The sequence below is a fragment of the Osmerus mordax genome, chromosome 3, assembly GCF_038355195.1.
Source record: "Osmerus mordax isolate fOsmMor3 chromosome 3, fOsmMor3.pri, whole genome shotgun sequence".
Classification (NCBI taxonomy): Eukaryota; Metazoa; Chordata; class Actinopteri; order Osmeriformes; family Osmeridae; genus Osmerus; species Osmerus mordax.
In genome coordinates, this window is record NC_090052.1 from 21,997,524 (window position 1) to 22,014,399 (window position 16,876).

General features: G+C 45.4%; 2 protein-coding genes across 2 annotated transcripts; one reads left to right on the forward strand and one right to left on the reverse strand.

The window, feature by feature from the left end:
• Positions 1 to 4,681: 4,681 nt before the first annotated feature.
• On the reverse strand, positions 4,682 to 6,637 carry tmem100a (transmembrane protein 100a). Its single transcript, XM_067233493.1, has 2 exons — positions 6,362 to 6,637; positions 4,682 to 5,217 (listed from the first exon to the last, which is right to left on the reverse strand). The coding sequence occupies exon 2, from the start codon at positions 5,145 to 5,147 to the stop codon at positions 4,698 to 4,700; it is 450 nt and encodes a 149-aa protein (XP_067089594.1). The 5' UTR covers positions 5,148 to 5,217; positions 6,362 to 6,637; the 3' UTR covers positions 4,682 to 4,697.
• Positions 6,638 to 7,385: 748 nt separating this feature from the next.
• Positions 7,386 to 13,330, forward strand: pctp (phosphatidylcholine transfer protein). Its single transcript, XM_067233492.1, has 7 exons — positions 7,386 to 7,508; positions 7,892 to 8,001; positions 8,523 to 8,640; positions 10,246 to 10,325; positions 11,027 to 11,198; positions 11,375 to 11,442; positions 12,348 to 13,330. Exons 1-7 carry the CDS (start codon positions 7,412 to 7,414, stop codon positions 12,426 to 12,428), a joined length of 726 nt encoding a protein of 241 aa, XP_067089593.1. The 5' UTR covers positions 7,386 to 7,411; the 3' UTR covers positions 12,429 to 13,330.
• The last annotated feature ends 3,546 nt before the right edge of the window (positions 13,331 to 16,876 follow it).

Below are 16,876 nucleotides of genomic sequence, written 5' to 3' on the forward strand. Positions count from 1 at the left end.
CTTGGCTCCAAACAGACACGCCATTACCCCAGATCCCGGCTAGAGTTCAATTCAATTAAAATAACTGGCTGTGTTGGGAGTTTCGAGATTTCGAATTGAGAAACACTGCACCTTAAACCCGCCCCCCTCCAACTATCCCAATGTTCCCCAACTCCCTCAAGCTCCCATCCCCCCCCCAGGACTCCCCCTCTTCCTCCTTTCCTCACCCACCAGGTCCCTCACCTACCCCCACTGAGGCCTAGTGATGTACAGGTGCTCCTCTTACGCAAGCCTCCATGTAGTTGTAGTGTCTGGTGTCACAGGGACGCATAGCAACGCAAATGCTGTCTATTAATACATGCTCCGGGACCTGGTTATTTCTGACAGAGTCAAACAGGAGAGGTCTCCCTCATCCTCTTACCTCTCAGAACTGTGTGGGGTAAAGGGACTTATTTATCTCTGTCTCTCTCTTCTTCTCTTTCTGTCTCGCTCTCTCTTTTCCTCTCTCTCTGTCTCGCTCTCTCTCTCTCTTCCTCTCTCTCTGTCTCTCTCTCTCTCTGTCTCACTCTCTCTTCTTCTCTCTCTATCTCGCTCTCTCTTTCTCTCTTCCTGTCGATCTCGCTGTACCTCTATTTGTATCCATTTACATCTTACATTTATGCATTTAGCAGATGCTTTTATCCAAAGCGACTTCCAAGAGAGAGCTTTACAAAAGAGCATAGGTCACTGATCATAACAACGAGATAGCCCCAAACGTTGCGAGCAGCCAAAACATGAAGCATACATTGTGGAAAACCAAATAAGTGCCAAATGGAAGAACCATAAGAGCATGTAGTTAAACAAGTTACAATTGAACAACATGAAACTCCCCACAGTATCCACAGTTTCTCTCTCTATCTCTCTCTCTCTCTCTCTCTCTCTCTCTCTCTCTCTCTCTCTCTCGCTCTCTCTCTCGCTCTCTCTGTACCTCTCTGTACCTCTATCTCTTTGTATGTCTCCCTCTCTATATAGTATATGTATACTAATGTCTGAATGAGCCTGAAAATCAGAAAGGAATGTGTTTGTACAGTATACGATCTACCTGGGTGATCGCTGATGTAACTTGTACGAATAGAATGTTCTACTGACTGCAACTGGGACAGCATGTCCCCTTGCTTGTATATAAACTGCTGTCTGGATGAAATAAAAAATGACAAACATGAATGTAAAAGGGGTTGGACATACTGGGTCTATGCTGGGATGAGTGAGTCCATATTTAAAGCACGCATACAGAGGTCCCAGCTGTGATAAGATACATTTACATTTTGTCATTTAGCAGACGCTCTTATCCAGAGCGACTTACAGTAAGTACAGGGACATTCTCCCCGAGGCAAGTAGGGTGAAGTGCCTTGCCCAAGGACACAACGTCATTTTGCATGACAGGGAATCGAACTGGCAACCTTCAGATTACTAGCCCGCTTCCCTCACCGCTCAGCCACCAGATACGCAGGTTGACACTGTAGAAAGGAGAAAGCTTCTAGTATTATTAGTGTATTTGTTATTTTACCGCTATCTGAATAGAAAATGCACGCAACTGTTTGTTTTAAACCTGTCCGCGACTTTCGGTCAGTCAAAACAATTGACAAAGACCCGAGCCAGTGGTGAATGTCTGGACACACAATGGAGCCCCAGGCTAGGACTGGGGTATGGAGTGTGCGTCATTACAGAGACTAACAGCTTCCTTCCATTCAGTGTTGAATGTTAATGTCACACACACACAAAGACACAGTCACACACACACACACCTCATGGCTCTCGGTCAGAGCAGCGTTTCCAGTTTTCCTTGTCTTACAAAGCGTGCAACATTAAAGGCTTTATGTAACAGCATGGCGAAGCGATTTATCAGCTGAGCCCATTTGACCAGTACGGATCAAACCCGTTTCCTACCTGACAATCAAGTGTTTACCTCTAGATCAAGAGGGCAACGCAATGAAACAGAGGATATTGAGCTTTTATGCATGCGAAAGTCCTCAGGACACCCTCCCCAATGACACCCGAGACTAATTAAACTGTTAAATATTGATGGTGGTTTATTGAGCCTCTTGATGAACAATTAACAATTGATCTCATCTCAATCTAAGTCATCAGAGACGTAACAGACAACCAAAAGGTTATGATAAAATGGAATTCAATTCTCTAGACGGGTTGAAACAACCCTCAAAGAATGAATTGATACTGCACAGACCATGTTGAGGAAAAATTACAAAACAATGAATGTAGTTGATAACGATGAATACAGCATTGTGGTGAAAGTGTGGTTCAAAGTGCTTACAGAGAAGGCTAACTCACATCCACGACTTTAACAATTTCTCTTTATAATACTCACACATACATATTATTTTATACATACTAAAGTAAGTACTGTTTTCCATAAATACAGCTTGTCAGATTTTATGATAATACATTTATAGCCTAGACTTCAAACAAATACAATGTATTTGTGTCAGTGATAATCTTATGATAGTAATAATGTCATGCCCCAGGGCTGGCCAGCCACAGGGACAAATAATATATTCATTAGCAGACGCTTTTGTCCAAAAGGGTGCACAGAGGGGAATTTGAGCCTGCAACCTCTTGATTCAAAGTCAAATGCTCTAACCACTGAGCTAAAAAAACATATCAAGACACGTACCGTAGCCGCTACGCAAATATCTATACAGTAAAAATATGCATCATACACTTTGCAACATATGTGTGTCTATGAGGAATCTACTGTACATGTATACAGAGATGTGATTAATCGTCCGGGATTTTCTCATTTATCCCTTTTATTCTTTCCTTATGGCTTTCAAAACCACAACGTTCCCCCATGTCCTCCCTCCTCCTCCTCGGTCTCATATTGCTTCCAGACCCTGCGTTTTGCAACACTACATCAATGAGCCACTTCCCATCACAGGCTTTGTTCTATGGGGATCTCTCTAATAATGCCAGGAATCTGTGTGTGTGTGTTTGTATGTTTGTGTGTGTACGAATTAGAATGGGTTTAGTTTCCCACGTTCAACTCAAGATCTATGAACTCTGCAAAGTTCATATTTTGCAGGTGTCCTTTTTGTAATCCAACGGAGTGCAGTGCCGCGATTGACAGGTATTCGACAGGAACAATGTTCGTACGAATTTAGTCTCCTCGGTCAGTTGTCGTGTCTTATTTATGCAAATGCGATACAGAAAATACAAGACTATTTTACAGCATTGCATAGCACAAAGGAAAAAATACAAATGTTTATGTAAACATAGAAATAACACCTCTTAGGCAGACCTGTACATGCAAGCGCTGTTTGGTGAATCAGGTCTACAATCATGACAACCGGCTAAACCATTGTGCATGTAATTACTTGGGAGTCAGTTGGCTGAGCGGTGAGGGAGTCGGGCTAGTAATCCGAAGGTTGCCAGCTCGATTCCCGGTCATGCAAACTGACGTTGTGTCCTTGGGCAAGGCACTTCACCCTACTTGCCTCGGGGGAATGTCCCTGTACTTACTGTAAGTCGCTCTGGATAAGAGCGTCTGCTAAATGTCTAAATGTACTTCTGTTATGAACTAAATGTCTAAGATGTTTGTGGTGGTAAGACAATTTAAAAGAGAATCAATATAATACACTTTGATCAACATGACATAAGCAATTGATAACATAGGAAACATCAGACCAATGAAAGCTACATTGTAATTTGCAAGAATATACAAGAGCATTGGCAATTTGTTTAAAAGAATGAGAAATTGCTTTTTTGATGTGCATAAGTGACCAGAATAGATTAAGTTGAAAAAGTACTTCAGAGATGACAGAGAATTTCATTTGTGATCTGAGAAATATAGGTACCAAAGCCACTAAGAAGAACTGTCATCACCAGCTGCATCATGGGCACTGCATTATCTATCTATAATTCCAGACATCTGTGCGTGTCACCGACATCATCACGTGCACTGTGACCTATCTACAACTCCAGGAATCTGTGTGTGTGTGTATGTGCGCCACCAATTTTATCACAGGCACTGTGTACTATCTATAGTTCAAGTAATCTGTATTTGTGTGTTTCACTGACATCGCACCAACTGCATCACGGGCACTGTGCACTAGTTTGTCTTAATTCTGATAAATTCATATTGGCAGACTGCCCAGATGACCAGATGTGGCCCAGCCGTCAATAAGCCAAGTTGTAGTCTGTTAGCCTTAGCCATAGTATATAAGCATTGCTGCAGACAGTCTAATGGGCTAGCCGCAGTCTGTTAGCATAGCCATAGTATGTTAGCCTTGCTGCAGTCCGTTTGACGGGTGTGAAAACGAAGGCAGACCGTGGTGCTGTAACTTTGGAGACAGAGAGTCCGCGGCGCACTCCGCCATGCATGACACAGCTTCACGGTGCGCCATGACGACATCTGCTCCAGCTGCTGAAGGATTCTCATTATGACCTCATTTAGAACGATCCTCAGAGGTCTGAGGACACTGAGTCTAGGGCCTCGCGCTCTTATCACTGCATCTCCCCAGCTGTGTGGATCTCAAATCCCTTCCGTCTCATTCATCCTCTGTCCGGGTTTCTTGTCTTCAACTCAGGGAGCATCATTATTTAAAACAAAGAGTAGAGAGTATATTTTTGTTTGTTTGTTTTCTCCCCCCCCTCCCCCCCCCCCCCCCCCCCCCCCCCCCCCCAGTTTCAACAGAACTTTGCAAACTTTTCTTTGCCCCCACTCAGGCGAAGAGGATTCTCCTGTGAGCCACCAGGGCGGTTTGGCTCTCCCTCCGCCTCTCCTTCTTCCTCTCCATCCTGGCCTTCCAGCAGACCACGCTAGCCGCCAGCAGAACAAGCCCAGCGGAGAGGAGCACCAGACCGAAGTAGGAGATGGTAGAACCGTGGGAGTTGAAGCTGTAGGCCACGGACGTCACCACCACGCCTGCGATGAGGATGACCACGCCGAACGGCACCGTGCACCGGTAGCAGGAAAGCTCCGCCCCCCCGGTGGCGGCGGTCAGCTGGATCTCGTTGACGAGCGGCACGGTTGTGGACGGCGGCGACGCGGCGACGGGGGAGGAAGGGTCGTTGGTGCTTCCGGCGGGCTTCTCCACAAGGACTCTCTCGGGGGCGGCGGGGACTGTCATGGTGGCGGCGTTTGGGTCCTCGGGCATGGCCACGTCCAACATGGGGGTGTAGTTGGGGTGGAACCCTCAGATGGGTCCTCGATTGACGCTCTCACGGTCAGCAGGTCACAATCTAGGTGAAGATATACGGGGTCATGGGTCAAGTTAGGTACTGTGGTTTTAGGTCAAGGGTCGGGTTAGGTATTGTGAAAGGAGGTTAAGGGTCTGTATTGTGGAGTTAGGTCAAGTTTGGTATGGTGGAAATAGGTCAGGGGTTCAATGTTTCAGTTTCCTTTCCTCATGTCAAAACCCAGCAAACTGCATAACGCAATCCAAAGATCACTATGGAAATCCTTCTTTTTAATTTGAAATGAATTGTGAAATGATTGCTTCACATATTACACCCTGCTATCCCTCCAAGTCCCCCCCCCCCCCTTCCCCCCGATGCAGAAATGGTCCGGATGACGCAGGAAAGTCAGCGCAGCACGAGCTGCCACATTCCCTGGAGAGCGCGGGAGATGACATTACAAACTGCTGGGTGAAACGCGAGAGCCTTCAAAATCATCAGCAATTTCACAAGCAGACGTGGTTCTTACGCTAATTCCGCAAACTTTGCACATGCAGTATTCCCTTTGTATCATGCTACGCACGCATCGTTAAAAAGTCCTTTATAGCCTACAGTTTGCCTAAAAGCAATGTGCACACGACTCAATACAAACCTTCAGCCTACACAAGTAAGAAGTGAACCTTTTGTAACAATTATATTCTCTGAATAAATTTTCTTTTTTTCAGGTCCGAAAGTTTTGAAATGGCCCTTCTAAAGTTACGAATAGCTACAATAGCATTATATTCTATTCTAGAATGTGTTTAATCGATTTTTTTGGTGTTTTTCGGCTACATGTATGGGATTCTAATTACCATGGTAACCAACCGGTGGAAGGGTAGCTATCCTAAACTAGAGTTATGATGTTGTTGTCAATGTTTTCCCAAGTAGGCTACTTTTTAAAAGTATAATTACAGCATGTCAACACTGACTATAATGATTTCAACGACAACTGTTTATATTTATAATCGCCATAAACAAGCAAGCATCATGCAACACTTAAAATCATTTAACTAACGGTCTATATTTCCAAAAGACGTTGGCCTAGGTTAATTTACAATGTGTAGCCTCGAAAATGCACACACATAAAACGTTGAAAATGTCCTGCTTTAATTGTCGTTTTAAGGCTACTTAAAACTTGACAGACAGCGGTCTGGGGGTAGAGGCAATTTACCTTGCCTGCGTTTTCCATCACACGCTGTTCCACAAAGTTGATCAGCACATTGAAGAATAAACCACTGACGAATTCTCATTCCAAATCAAAGTTCATAGATTGTCGAAACCTGAAAAAAAACACAGCCCTCACAATACTTGCGCGAAACGCAAAATAAGTCTAAAAACGTGTCCGTGAACCTCCGCGACGAAGTTTCTCTCCCGTTCCTGAGGTCCGTTTGCAGATCGCCGCGTTAAGCTCGGAGTTGGAATTTGACTCCCGTACGGCGGCCGTGCCCCGTGTGTTTCCTCCCGTGTAAAACTAAGACTGCTTGACGATCGGTCATCCCGTGGAGAAGTCTGTAGGGTGTAGGTTTGGCTACAGGGGTGGGGTGGCGGGGGAGGACGGTCACTCTTGTTGGGAATTCATGGAGAGGATTCTAACGCTTTTTGTGAGTCTCAGAACAAGCAGTTTTTGATATTTTGCAACATTCAGCTATTATATTTTTGTAGCCTACCACTAACGAATTATTCATACACACGTGCGCACACACACACACACACACACCCCACACACACAGCACACACACAACCTGTATCCACCTTTATGCAGCTAGCAACTTCTGGAAGATTGACGCAGCTTCAGAACTTTCCAAATATTGGCCACGAACACGCGCAATAAGTGTTGGATGAATTAAAAAAGAATACCCCTGTTCTCCTGGCACGAAAGTCAGGGAGGAACACACGCAATCTCTGCCTCGTGTATCCCAATCTGGGTTTCAAGCTGTCTGTATAACCTCCTAATAATGTAGGCTATGATAATATTAAATTCGTTGGTTAGCAGACGCTTATTAATAATAAGCGTATGGGGATTCCAAACTGTGACCTCTTGACCCACCACTGTGCAGCTCACACACTTCAAGAAACCTGCATATCCTCCGATAACCGTTGAAGGCATACTGTCTTTATTAACCTGACACTTTAAAACCGGCCGTGTTGTTGTCGTGTGTCTTCCTTCCTCCCTCCCAGGAAGTCCCTTTCCCCAAAAGACGCGGCAGTTTCCCACAGAGAGATGCAGAAACTGGGGTTAGGCTACAGCTGTCCACAGGAGAAGTCTGCAACGTGTTCCAAGTTTACACACCTGGAGACCTCAGACCGGCCGCTCTTTGGTGAGACTCACAACGACCTCCTGGAAGGTCATTGTCACGGTTCGTTCTTCAGTCCAGGCAAATCATACTCAAACTCACACACACGCGCGTAATTTAAAGAGGGATAGACATTTGAGAGACAATGTTTAACCTGAACAAGCATGTCAATAAAGCATTATGAATTGAGAGAGAGAAATAGGGGGTGTACTACATACTTTCTACATGTCCCAATGTAGCTGCAGCTACGTACCAGGGTAACCCTAACATTACACAGAAATATATGATTCTAAGTATAACGCAGGAATGCCTCTCCGTGACGCACTTCACGCACGCACGGTGTGGTGTGCGAGACTCCTTGGTCACATGATCCAGTGTCCCTGAAAACATGTCGCTACACTTTACAGAGGAGGAATTCCAGTCGGCATGGAAAGAGCTGGACGAACCTCAGCTGGATGGAGGCTGGGAGTTTTTCACCGAGACTATGGGAGTTAAAATATACCGGCGGTTTGATAAGGTAAATTGAAAAATACGATGTGTTGACGTAAGATTTCGTGTAGCCTAACTAACGATTGTGTGAGACGGTGCAACGTTGGTTGGTGGAATAACATGGTGTTGGTTGCTGATCGAAATCATCTCCGAAGTCGTATCTCAGTTGATGCACTGGGTTATCACTTGTCAATGTCACAGGTGTAATTGTAGCAAAAGAATCCCACTGCGGGCTCGACTGCGGAAACGCTTGCCTCGCTCACCTAGTTTTGACAGGAACATGCTATACCGATGAGATGCCCTCGAAACCAGAAGTGTTCGCTTATTTAATCAATTAAACCAGGAACAGACTTTAAAACATCTGGTTCAGATAATATCCTCCCGTGTAGCCAGCTAGCTATAAAACATTCACCGGATGTTTCAACTCTGAAGCAAGGGTGTGTCTCCAACTGGCAACAATCTGAATCATGTGTATGGGGAAATATATTTTAGGTGTGGCATGAGGATTTCTTGAATGAGAATTAAAGAATCGGTTTCGTGTGTTTGCAGAACACCGGTCTGTACGAGTATAAGGTGTTCGGCGTGCTGGCCACCTGTACCCCGGAACTGTGTGCTGACGTATACATGGACCTGGCCTATAGGAAGCAGTGGGACAGTTACGTCAAAGGTATGGATTCGTCATAGGGATCCTCAAAAATCGGCAGTATCTTTTTGCCTCCTTAAACAGCATCCCCCATTTCGTAAAGTTTACTTCAGATAACCCCCTTAATGCAAAATATACCAAGCGATCACTATTACATGTGATCAAGTTGTTGACAACATCTCCACAACTTAATATTTTGCGGCAGATCTGTCTGGGATTTGCATTCATTCTTCCGTTCTCCAGTCACCATGGTAACTGAAGGTAATGTGTGGCCTAGTAGTAGACTGTAGTTTAGCTCGTCTAGCTGTTGTGTAGCTAGACACGTGGACCAATTGGCGTTTTATGAATGTTTCATGGCTGTGTAGTGATGCTAACCCTTTTATGGGGACTTGGAATTCTCTGAATGTCACTGCTTACTGTTGCCAGGGAGAACTTGCAGAGCAGGCAGGATATAAAAGATTATGGGAGGTATTATGAACTTTGGTAGCGATGCGTTACACAAAGTATATTGCAGTACTGTAGGCTACAGCTTCTTTTTTCCACATGTAGCACTGTATCCATCTATGTTGTTCCACTGTACCTCAAACATCATACATCTCAATTTTTTTTTGCAGTGGTTGAGTTTAGACTAGGGTTGTGGTCTCCTTTCTTTTTGCAATCCTGGGTTCCACCGTCAAGGTTCCACCTCTTCACGCTGGGATCCAGAGATTCTGCTTGGGTTGAATAAACCCTCGTAGCGACTGTGACAATGGAGAGGGGAAATAAGGAGTCTTATTTATGTAAAACATGCTTGTGTCCTCACTACAGCTCCCCATTCCTCTTTCTGGTTTCAATCTCCCCTCTTTACTCTCCCCTCCCCCCAGCCCTGACCCTGTAGATGGCCATCCAGCCGACCCTAACATCCATGACCTCCCTTAACCTCCACAGGCATGGTCTGACTTCTTAAAAAAACAACAACAAAAAACACCAGTGATCCAAGCAACCGTCTCCCAGAGAGACCAACCTTGTTGTTCTGCCTGTGTGTCACAGAGCACAGAGAGGGGGGGAGACCACCACGCTTGTTACCCAACCTGGCACCCCGGCCAACCTGGCGCCCAGGCCGACTCCTCGGGGTCTCTCCAGCTTCCTCTGCTTTGTGTATTTGGGTTGAAACCTGTGACCAGATATGCAACCAGATCGGTCTGAATGAAAAACAAAGAGTGTGTGTTCGACTAATGACATTATACACACACACAGTAATCCATTAGTTATGGACTCAAGGTGGGATATGTCCAGAGAGAGATATGACTGTGTTGACCTTCTGTGGTTATTCTAGAAAGAGGGGGCAGGCCCGTTTTGATTCTTATGCAATGCATACTGTAATGTAGGTCTATACTGTCTTCTGTAGAGTAGGCCTGTACTCTACATCTGTATTCTAGATATGTGTGACCTGTAGGCTAATGAATGTGTTACTGTATATCTACTGTATTTCTGTGTGTGACTGTATTGCTGTTTCGGCTGTTGGCTCAGATCAGCATTCTAGAAGCTTTTAGTTCTAGAACATTCTTGCTTTGATGGCTTTAAGTTTTAACTACTTGATATTGCATTCTCTTTGTGTGTGTGTGTGTGTGTTTTTTGTGTTGTGTGTAGAACTTCATGAGAAGGAGTATGAGGGTCAGAGAGCCATCTACTGGGAGGTGAAGTACCCCTTCCCTCTATCCAACAGAGATGTATCCTTGCACACTAGACATTCAATCAAGCCCAGATAAAGTACAGCATGTGTGTGAATGTGGAATGCAGTGTTTTGAGACTCTCTCTCTCTCTCTCTCTCTCTCTCTCTCTCTCTCTCTCTCCCTTTGTGTTACTCTCTCTCTCCCTCCCTCCCTCCCTCTGTGTTACTCTCCTTCTCCCTCCCTATCATACACACACAAGAGGCCAGGGAGGTAGTAAGGTGACACCAACAGAATGGTTTATAGTTCTAGTAAAGTGAGCCCTGTGTTGCTCTTCAGACGGACAGTCCCGGAGCTGGAGATTTTTCTGGGGGGGAAGGCTATCCTGTCCCCAGCTGAGGTTATCCTGTCCCCAGCTGAAGTGATCCTGTCCCCAGCTGAGGTTATCCTGTCCCCAGCTGAGGTTATCCTGTCCCCAGCTGAAGTGATCCTGTCCCCAGCTGAAGTGATCCTGTCCCCAGCTGAGGTTATCCTGTCCCCAGCTGAGGTTATCCTGTCCCCAGCTGAGGTGATCCTGTCCCCAGCTGAGGTGATCCTGTCCCCAGCTGAGGTGATCCTGTCCCCAGCTGAGGTGATCCTGTCCCCAGCTTAGGATCAGACCACCTCAGACCCCTCTGTTGCTGAAACCTGTAGACGTGTGACAGTAACGCCATACTCCTTCAGTGGGATTGGAGAACCTTCCTTAACCCCGCCCCTCTCAGTATGTGTACGTGAGGGAGCGCCGGGACCTGGATGTGGAGGGGCGGCGCATCAGGGTGGTGATAGCCAAGAGTGCCCCGGAGACGCCCTGCCCGGAGAAGAGCGGGGTGCTCAGGGTCAAGGACTACAAACAGACTGTAGCCATGGAGACCGACGGGGCATGCGGAACCAAAGGTATGACGGGTGTGTGTGTGTGTAACAGCTGGAGAAACGCAGACCAAGATGTTTCTTCTATCAACCTGTTACTGACTGAGAGGGAGAATGCTGTAGAACAATCCCGTCATGTAAGAAACCCTTTCTTTGTTGACCGTATGTCAGTGTTGCTGTTTGTGTCGTTATTGTTGTTCCAGTGTTCATGAACTACTTTGACAACCCCGGGGGCATGATCCCTACCTGGCTGGTCAACTGGGCTGCCAAGGTGAGTGTTGTAGTCCTGGACCATACCATACTAGTCCTAGTAAAATGCTAGAGTACATTTTAGATCATAGATCCTGTCATAGATTATGTCAGATGTTCCTGCCTGGGTGTGTCTGCTGCAGTGAAAGTTCAGCCATGACGGTCAGATACTGAGGCTGTGTCTAAATACTCTGTACATGCTTCCTTCAGGGGCATCCTTACTTCTTTCTTTCTGGACAAAGATTAAGTCTGTGTCTCCAGTCAGCTAGTCTGCTGTATCTCTCCAGTCAGATAGATGGGCTCCCCTGTGTCTCCAGTCAGATAGCTTGTCTCTCCTGTGTCTCCAATCAGCTGGTCTCTCCTGTGTCTCCAGTCAGATAGCTGGTCTCTCCTGTGTCTCTAGTCAGATAGCTTGTCTCTCCTGTGTCTCCAGTCAGTCAGCTGGTCTCTCCTGTGTCTCCAGTCAGATAGCTTGTCTCTCCTGTGTCTCCAGTCAGCTGGTCTCTCCTGTGTCTCCAGTCAGCTGGTATCTCCTGTGTCTCCGGTCACAGAGCTGGTCCCCTATGTCTCCAGTCAGCTGGTCTCTCCTGTGTTTCCAGTCAGATAGATGGTCTCTTGTGTCTCCAGTCAGATAGATGGTCTCTCTCCTGTATGTCTCCAGTCAGATAGCTGGTCTCTCCTGTGTTTCCAGTCAGATAGCTGGTCTCTCCTGTGTTTCCAGTCAGATAGCTGGTCTCCTGTGTCTCCAGTCAGATAGCTGGTCTCTCTCCTGTATGTCTCCAGTCAGCTGGTCTCTCCTGTGCTTCCAGTCAGATATCTGGTCTCTCCTGTGTCTCCAGTCAGATAGTTGGTTTCTCCTGTGTCTCCAGTCAGATAGCTGGTCTCTCCTGTATGTCTCCAGTCAGCTGGTTTCTCCTGTGTCTCCAGAGTGGTGTTCCCTCCTTTCTGACCGACATGCAGAAGGCCTGTAGCTCTTACTCCAGCTACTGCATGAAGAACAGCAAGTAACCGCCCAGCTGTCTCCGCGGCGATTATAACTATGGGGATCGTCTCCACAATGATCCATTTCCTCTGTGCGCATTGTCTGGGTCGTCAATGCCCCCCCCCCTCCCCCCCCACACCTTTTATAGGGTTTTTATCCGACTCTGTTACTACTACTTTGAATGTATAGGGGCGTTTGGGTTATTTTAATTGTTTAGTTATGAATGAGGAATGCTGTAAAGGTGACCTGGTGATCGAGGTTGCATGTTTCTAATGTAGCATGCCCTCTAAATCTTACACTTAGTTTTATAATCTGAGTTGAATTATTAAATGAGACATTACAATACTTGACTATGCTGATATGCAGTACTACAATCCATGTTTTCATCGGATGCAACAAATGAAAACATTCATAAATATGAATGGTTAATTATCAAATGTTTTTATTACAATACTCAAAAGCTGTATTGCTGTATGTATATGTCAGTACTGTATCTCATACTGTCAGATACTGTCAATCCTGTTTGTCCTTTAATTGTTAGTGTCTACACGTTCTGTATTGATATGTGCAATTACTTTTCCTTTAACTTGTTCTTGAATTGTTTGATAACATTGATAATCGCAATATGTTAATCTGAATGCTGAAAAAAGTATATATATATTCGTTGACGAAATGAATGAATTACATTGTATTTTTGCACAGAGATTTGATCGAAACTGTTACTGCCTGCAAAGAACATGTCAAATGCACTGAAGCATATAACTCCTTTATGTTTAACCTTTGGTAACCAAGTCATTTGTCAATCGAGTTGCACCTTGAAAGAGCTATGCTACCTCTTTTTACCCTGTAGTGGATAGGTAATGTACCAACAAATGTGCTCTTGACTACGAAAGGTATTACTGTGTAATAAATTGAAATTGAATACGTAGCTGAAAGTTTCCGTGAGTTTAAATGTGTAGGTACTACTGTGTTTTTCGGTGAGTTTATTAAAGCCGTGTGATCTAAACCCAACCGGTCTTCATCGATTCACATCGATGATGTGGAGCTTTGGCGCCACCGTGTTGGTTTGGGACAGTTACTACACACACTGTGCAATAGGACTGATTCCGAAAAAAATACTAGCTCAGTACAACTTATGTACTTTTTAATTTTATAATTAGAACTTTGATTGTATTACTCGTTTACATCACACGCTAAGCTTCAAAAGCTATTTGTAAGGTATCAACTGCATTGTTCGTGGCGTGAGTTCAGAAGACAGAAAGCAAGTCTACGTTCCTTTCCAAGAAGTTGTATTCTCCGATGTCGTTTTATTTCCTTCGCTTCACAGACGGCCAGTCCTGTGAAGGGCCAAGAAACTGCCCATCAACAAATATCCCATTTTTGTCTTTAAAGCAGAAGGACATAAACTATGTAAATGGGACCAAATCTTCTAAACTGTTGTGTTTTTTCTGTTTGTCTGACAGTTGGCTTCGCCCTAAAAACTTCCTTTCCGCTGAGCCCGAGAGAGAGGATGGACCTCTATTTTTACGCCATACATTTTCCCCAGGAATTTGTAGAAAGAGAGATATTCAGACTGGAACCTTTCTCTTTCCCCCCGTCGCTCTTTCGCCCGTGAAAGATAAATATATTTCTTGGCCGGCTATTGTATTCCAGAGGAGGTTCCAGTGATTGGTAATAGACACAGACCTAATTAGCTTCAGAGAGCGATCTACGTTTTCTCCTACTCGCTCCTAAACGTCAGCTCAGATTTCCCAGGAGCCTCACTGTCTGCCAGACGAAACAAAATAACGGGCAGGCCTGAAGGGATATTTTTCGAGCTCCTTTCTCGGTTGATTTTTTAATAAATTACGATTATAGATACGAGGTGAGTCTGCGGAGTAAAGACGCTTGATTCTGAATGAGCTTTCTGTATGTTTTTGTAGATTTTGAGTTCAGAGTGAAATCGTCCACATCATTTATACACGCAGTTATACCAGCAACCCCAGCCAACCAAGCTAGACCAAACTACAGAACCTAAGGTTATACAATTATTTTTCTATGAATTCATGATTTAGTAATATTCCTATTCAACCCTGCCCATTGGCTCACTTTCCATAGCTTCTCTGGCTAACACTGAGAGAGGGGCTCTTAGAGCGTGCCAGTTTTTTCAAGTTATATTTCTGTTTTCACCGTTTGCACAATATTGAATGTAAAGAGAGAGGCCTAAAATAAATCTGTCTGAAAGGGGTTGTTTTGTATCTGGAAATCTCAAATTATTGGCTTTCAAAACTGGGCTTTCAAACCACATCCATGTGTTCCCTAACTCCCCCCCCCCCAACACACACACACACACACATCTAGCTCAAGGAGAAATATTGAGCGCTATCGTAGATCAGGCCAGAAACGTCGGGCGCCTTGTTTGCCTGCAGGTTCCTAACGTCCAGGACTCACTCAGGTCCAGTCCACTGCCTCGTCCCGGCGCTGAGAGGAGCACCAGTCAAAACACGGGCTGTTTGACCTGTCTGAGTTCTGGAAACACGCTCGACCGGGACGGCAAATATGTCCCCGTGAACGATAATCGGTATGAGTTGGGGCCCCGAGGGAGGAGGGACAGTGAGAACCTGCTGCTGCTGTAATAGATGGCCTCTTCTCAAACACACAGAGAAACCAGTCTTGCTGTCTCATGGTCTTCTTGCTGGCTTAGGCAGGCATACAGACAGACAGGAAAAGAGGGAGACAGAGGGTCAGACAGAGACATTACATTTAGTCATTTAGCAGACGCTCTTATCCAGAGCGACTTACAGTAAGTACAGGGACATTCCCCCGAGGCAAGCAGGGTGAAGTGCCTTGCCCAAGGACACAACGTCATTTGGCACGGCCAGAATCGAACAGGCAACCTTCTGATTACTAACCCGATTCCCTAACCGCTCAGCCACCTGACTCCTCAGAGACAGAGAGACAGACAGGCAGACCGAGATTGACAGACAGGCAGACAGACAGGAAGACAGACATTCAGGCAGACAGATAGCTACAGGCAGACAGACAGACAGACAGACACACAGGCCTGTGTGTGCATGTTGGATGGCCCCAGCTGTTAAAGATAATGTTTGATTTCCATCCATCAGTCTTTCTGCAGACGTGTGTGTGTTCAGCAGAGAGAGAGAGAGAGAGAGAGAGGGGGGGGAGAGAGAGAGGGGGGGAGAGAGGAGATGTCTGAGAGAGTTACAGCTTCTCTAACACACAAACACAACCAGAAGAGCAGGCCTCTCCGGTCCTGAACACACACTCACATGCTGGGCAAATATGCAGAGTAGGGTTAAAAATAAAAGCCATCTTGTGAATGGTGTTTTTGAGAACTGGGTCAGACCAGAAGGCAACGGGGTACACATCTTGGACTGTGCCCCACAGCAGAGGCGGTTTGAAGACAAGACTCACCATGAGGTTGCACTGAATGAGCCGAAGCCATAAGGACAATGATCTAAGGCAGTGGTTCCCAAACCTGGTCCTCAGGGTTGGGAACCTCACGGCCCCCTGTCCTGCATGTTTTAGATCTGTTTTAGATGTTTCCCTGCTCTAACACACTTGATTCAAATGAATGGTCGTTATCCAACCCTGATAACGGCCATTCATTTGAATCAGGTGTGTTGGAGCAGGGAAACATCTAAATATAATGAAGCTAATAAACTAGCTAACGTAACGTTAGCTTGTACGTTCACTTCACAATGGAAGCCGCGAGTAACGTTCCCGCTAGTGAGGAGGACATTGTTTCACATTTGTTATATGCACCGTTTTCAAGGTTCACTTTTAATGAGAATTTGGGGTTAATCGGCAAAGGAAGACCTACACCAGACCTTCATTTTGTGCAGAATACCAAAGCTCATCAAAGGTAGGCTATGTTATTTACGTATGTTTATCTACGTTTTAGCCACCGTGCCACCGGCCGCCGTGCCACTGTTTTGTAGCCCTAGCCTAGCCTATGTTATAGTGTTGTGCAGAATGACCGGTCAATCTGTAGGCTAAATGTACCAACGCAACGTCATTATGCACAATTACCGTAAATAGTGCTCAAATAGTGCGTAAGGACCAACACTATTTCATGTAGGCCTCATGCTGTGTACGCGCTGTATCGTGTTTTTTTCCGGCGAGTAATTGGGGTCAGAGGGCCAAGGTTTAAGAGTCACAGTTCGCTACTTAATGCAGATGTACATGGTGTTTCTGTTGTGACTGGTTCTTAATGCAGATTTACATGGTGTTTCTGTTGTGACTGGTTCTTAATGCAGATTTACATGGTGTTTCTGTTGTGACTGGTTCTTAATGCAGATTTACATGGTGTTTCTGTTGTGACTGGTTCTTAATGCAGATTTACATGTATTTCTATTGTGACTGGTTCTTAATGTAGATGTACATGGTGTTTCTGTTGTGACTGGTTCTTAATGCAGATGCACATGGTGTTTCTGTTGTGACTGGTTCTTAATGCAGATTAACATGGTGTTTC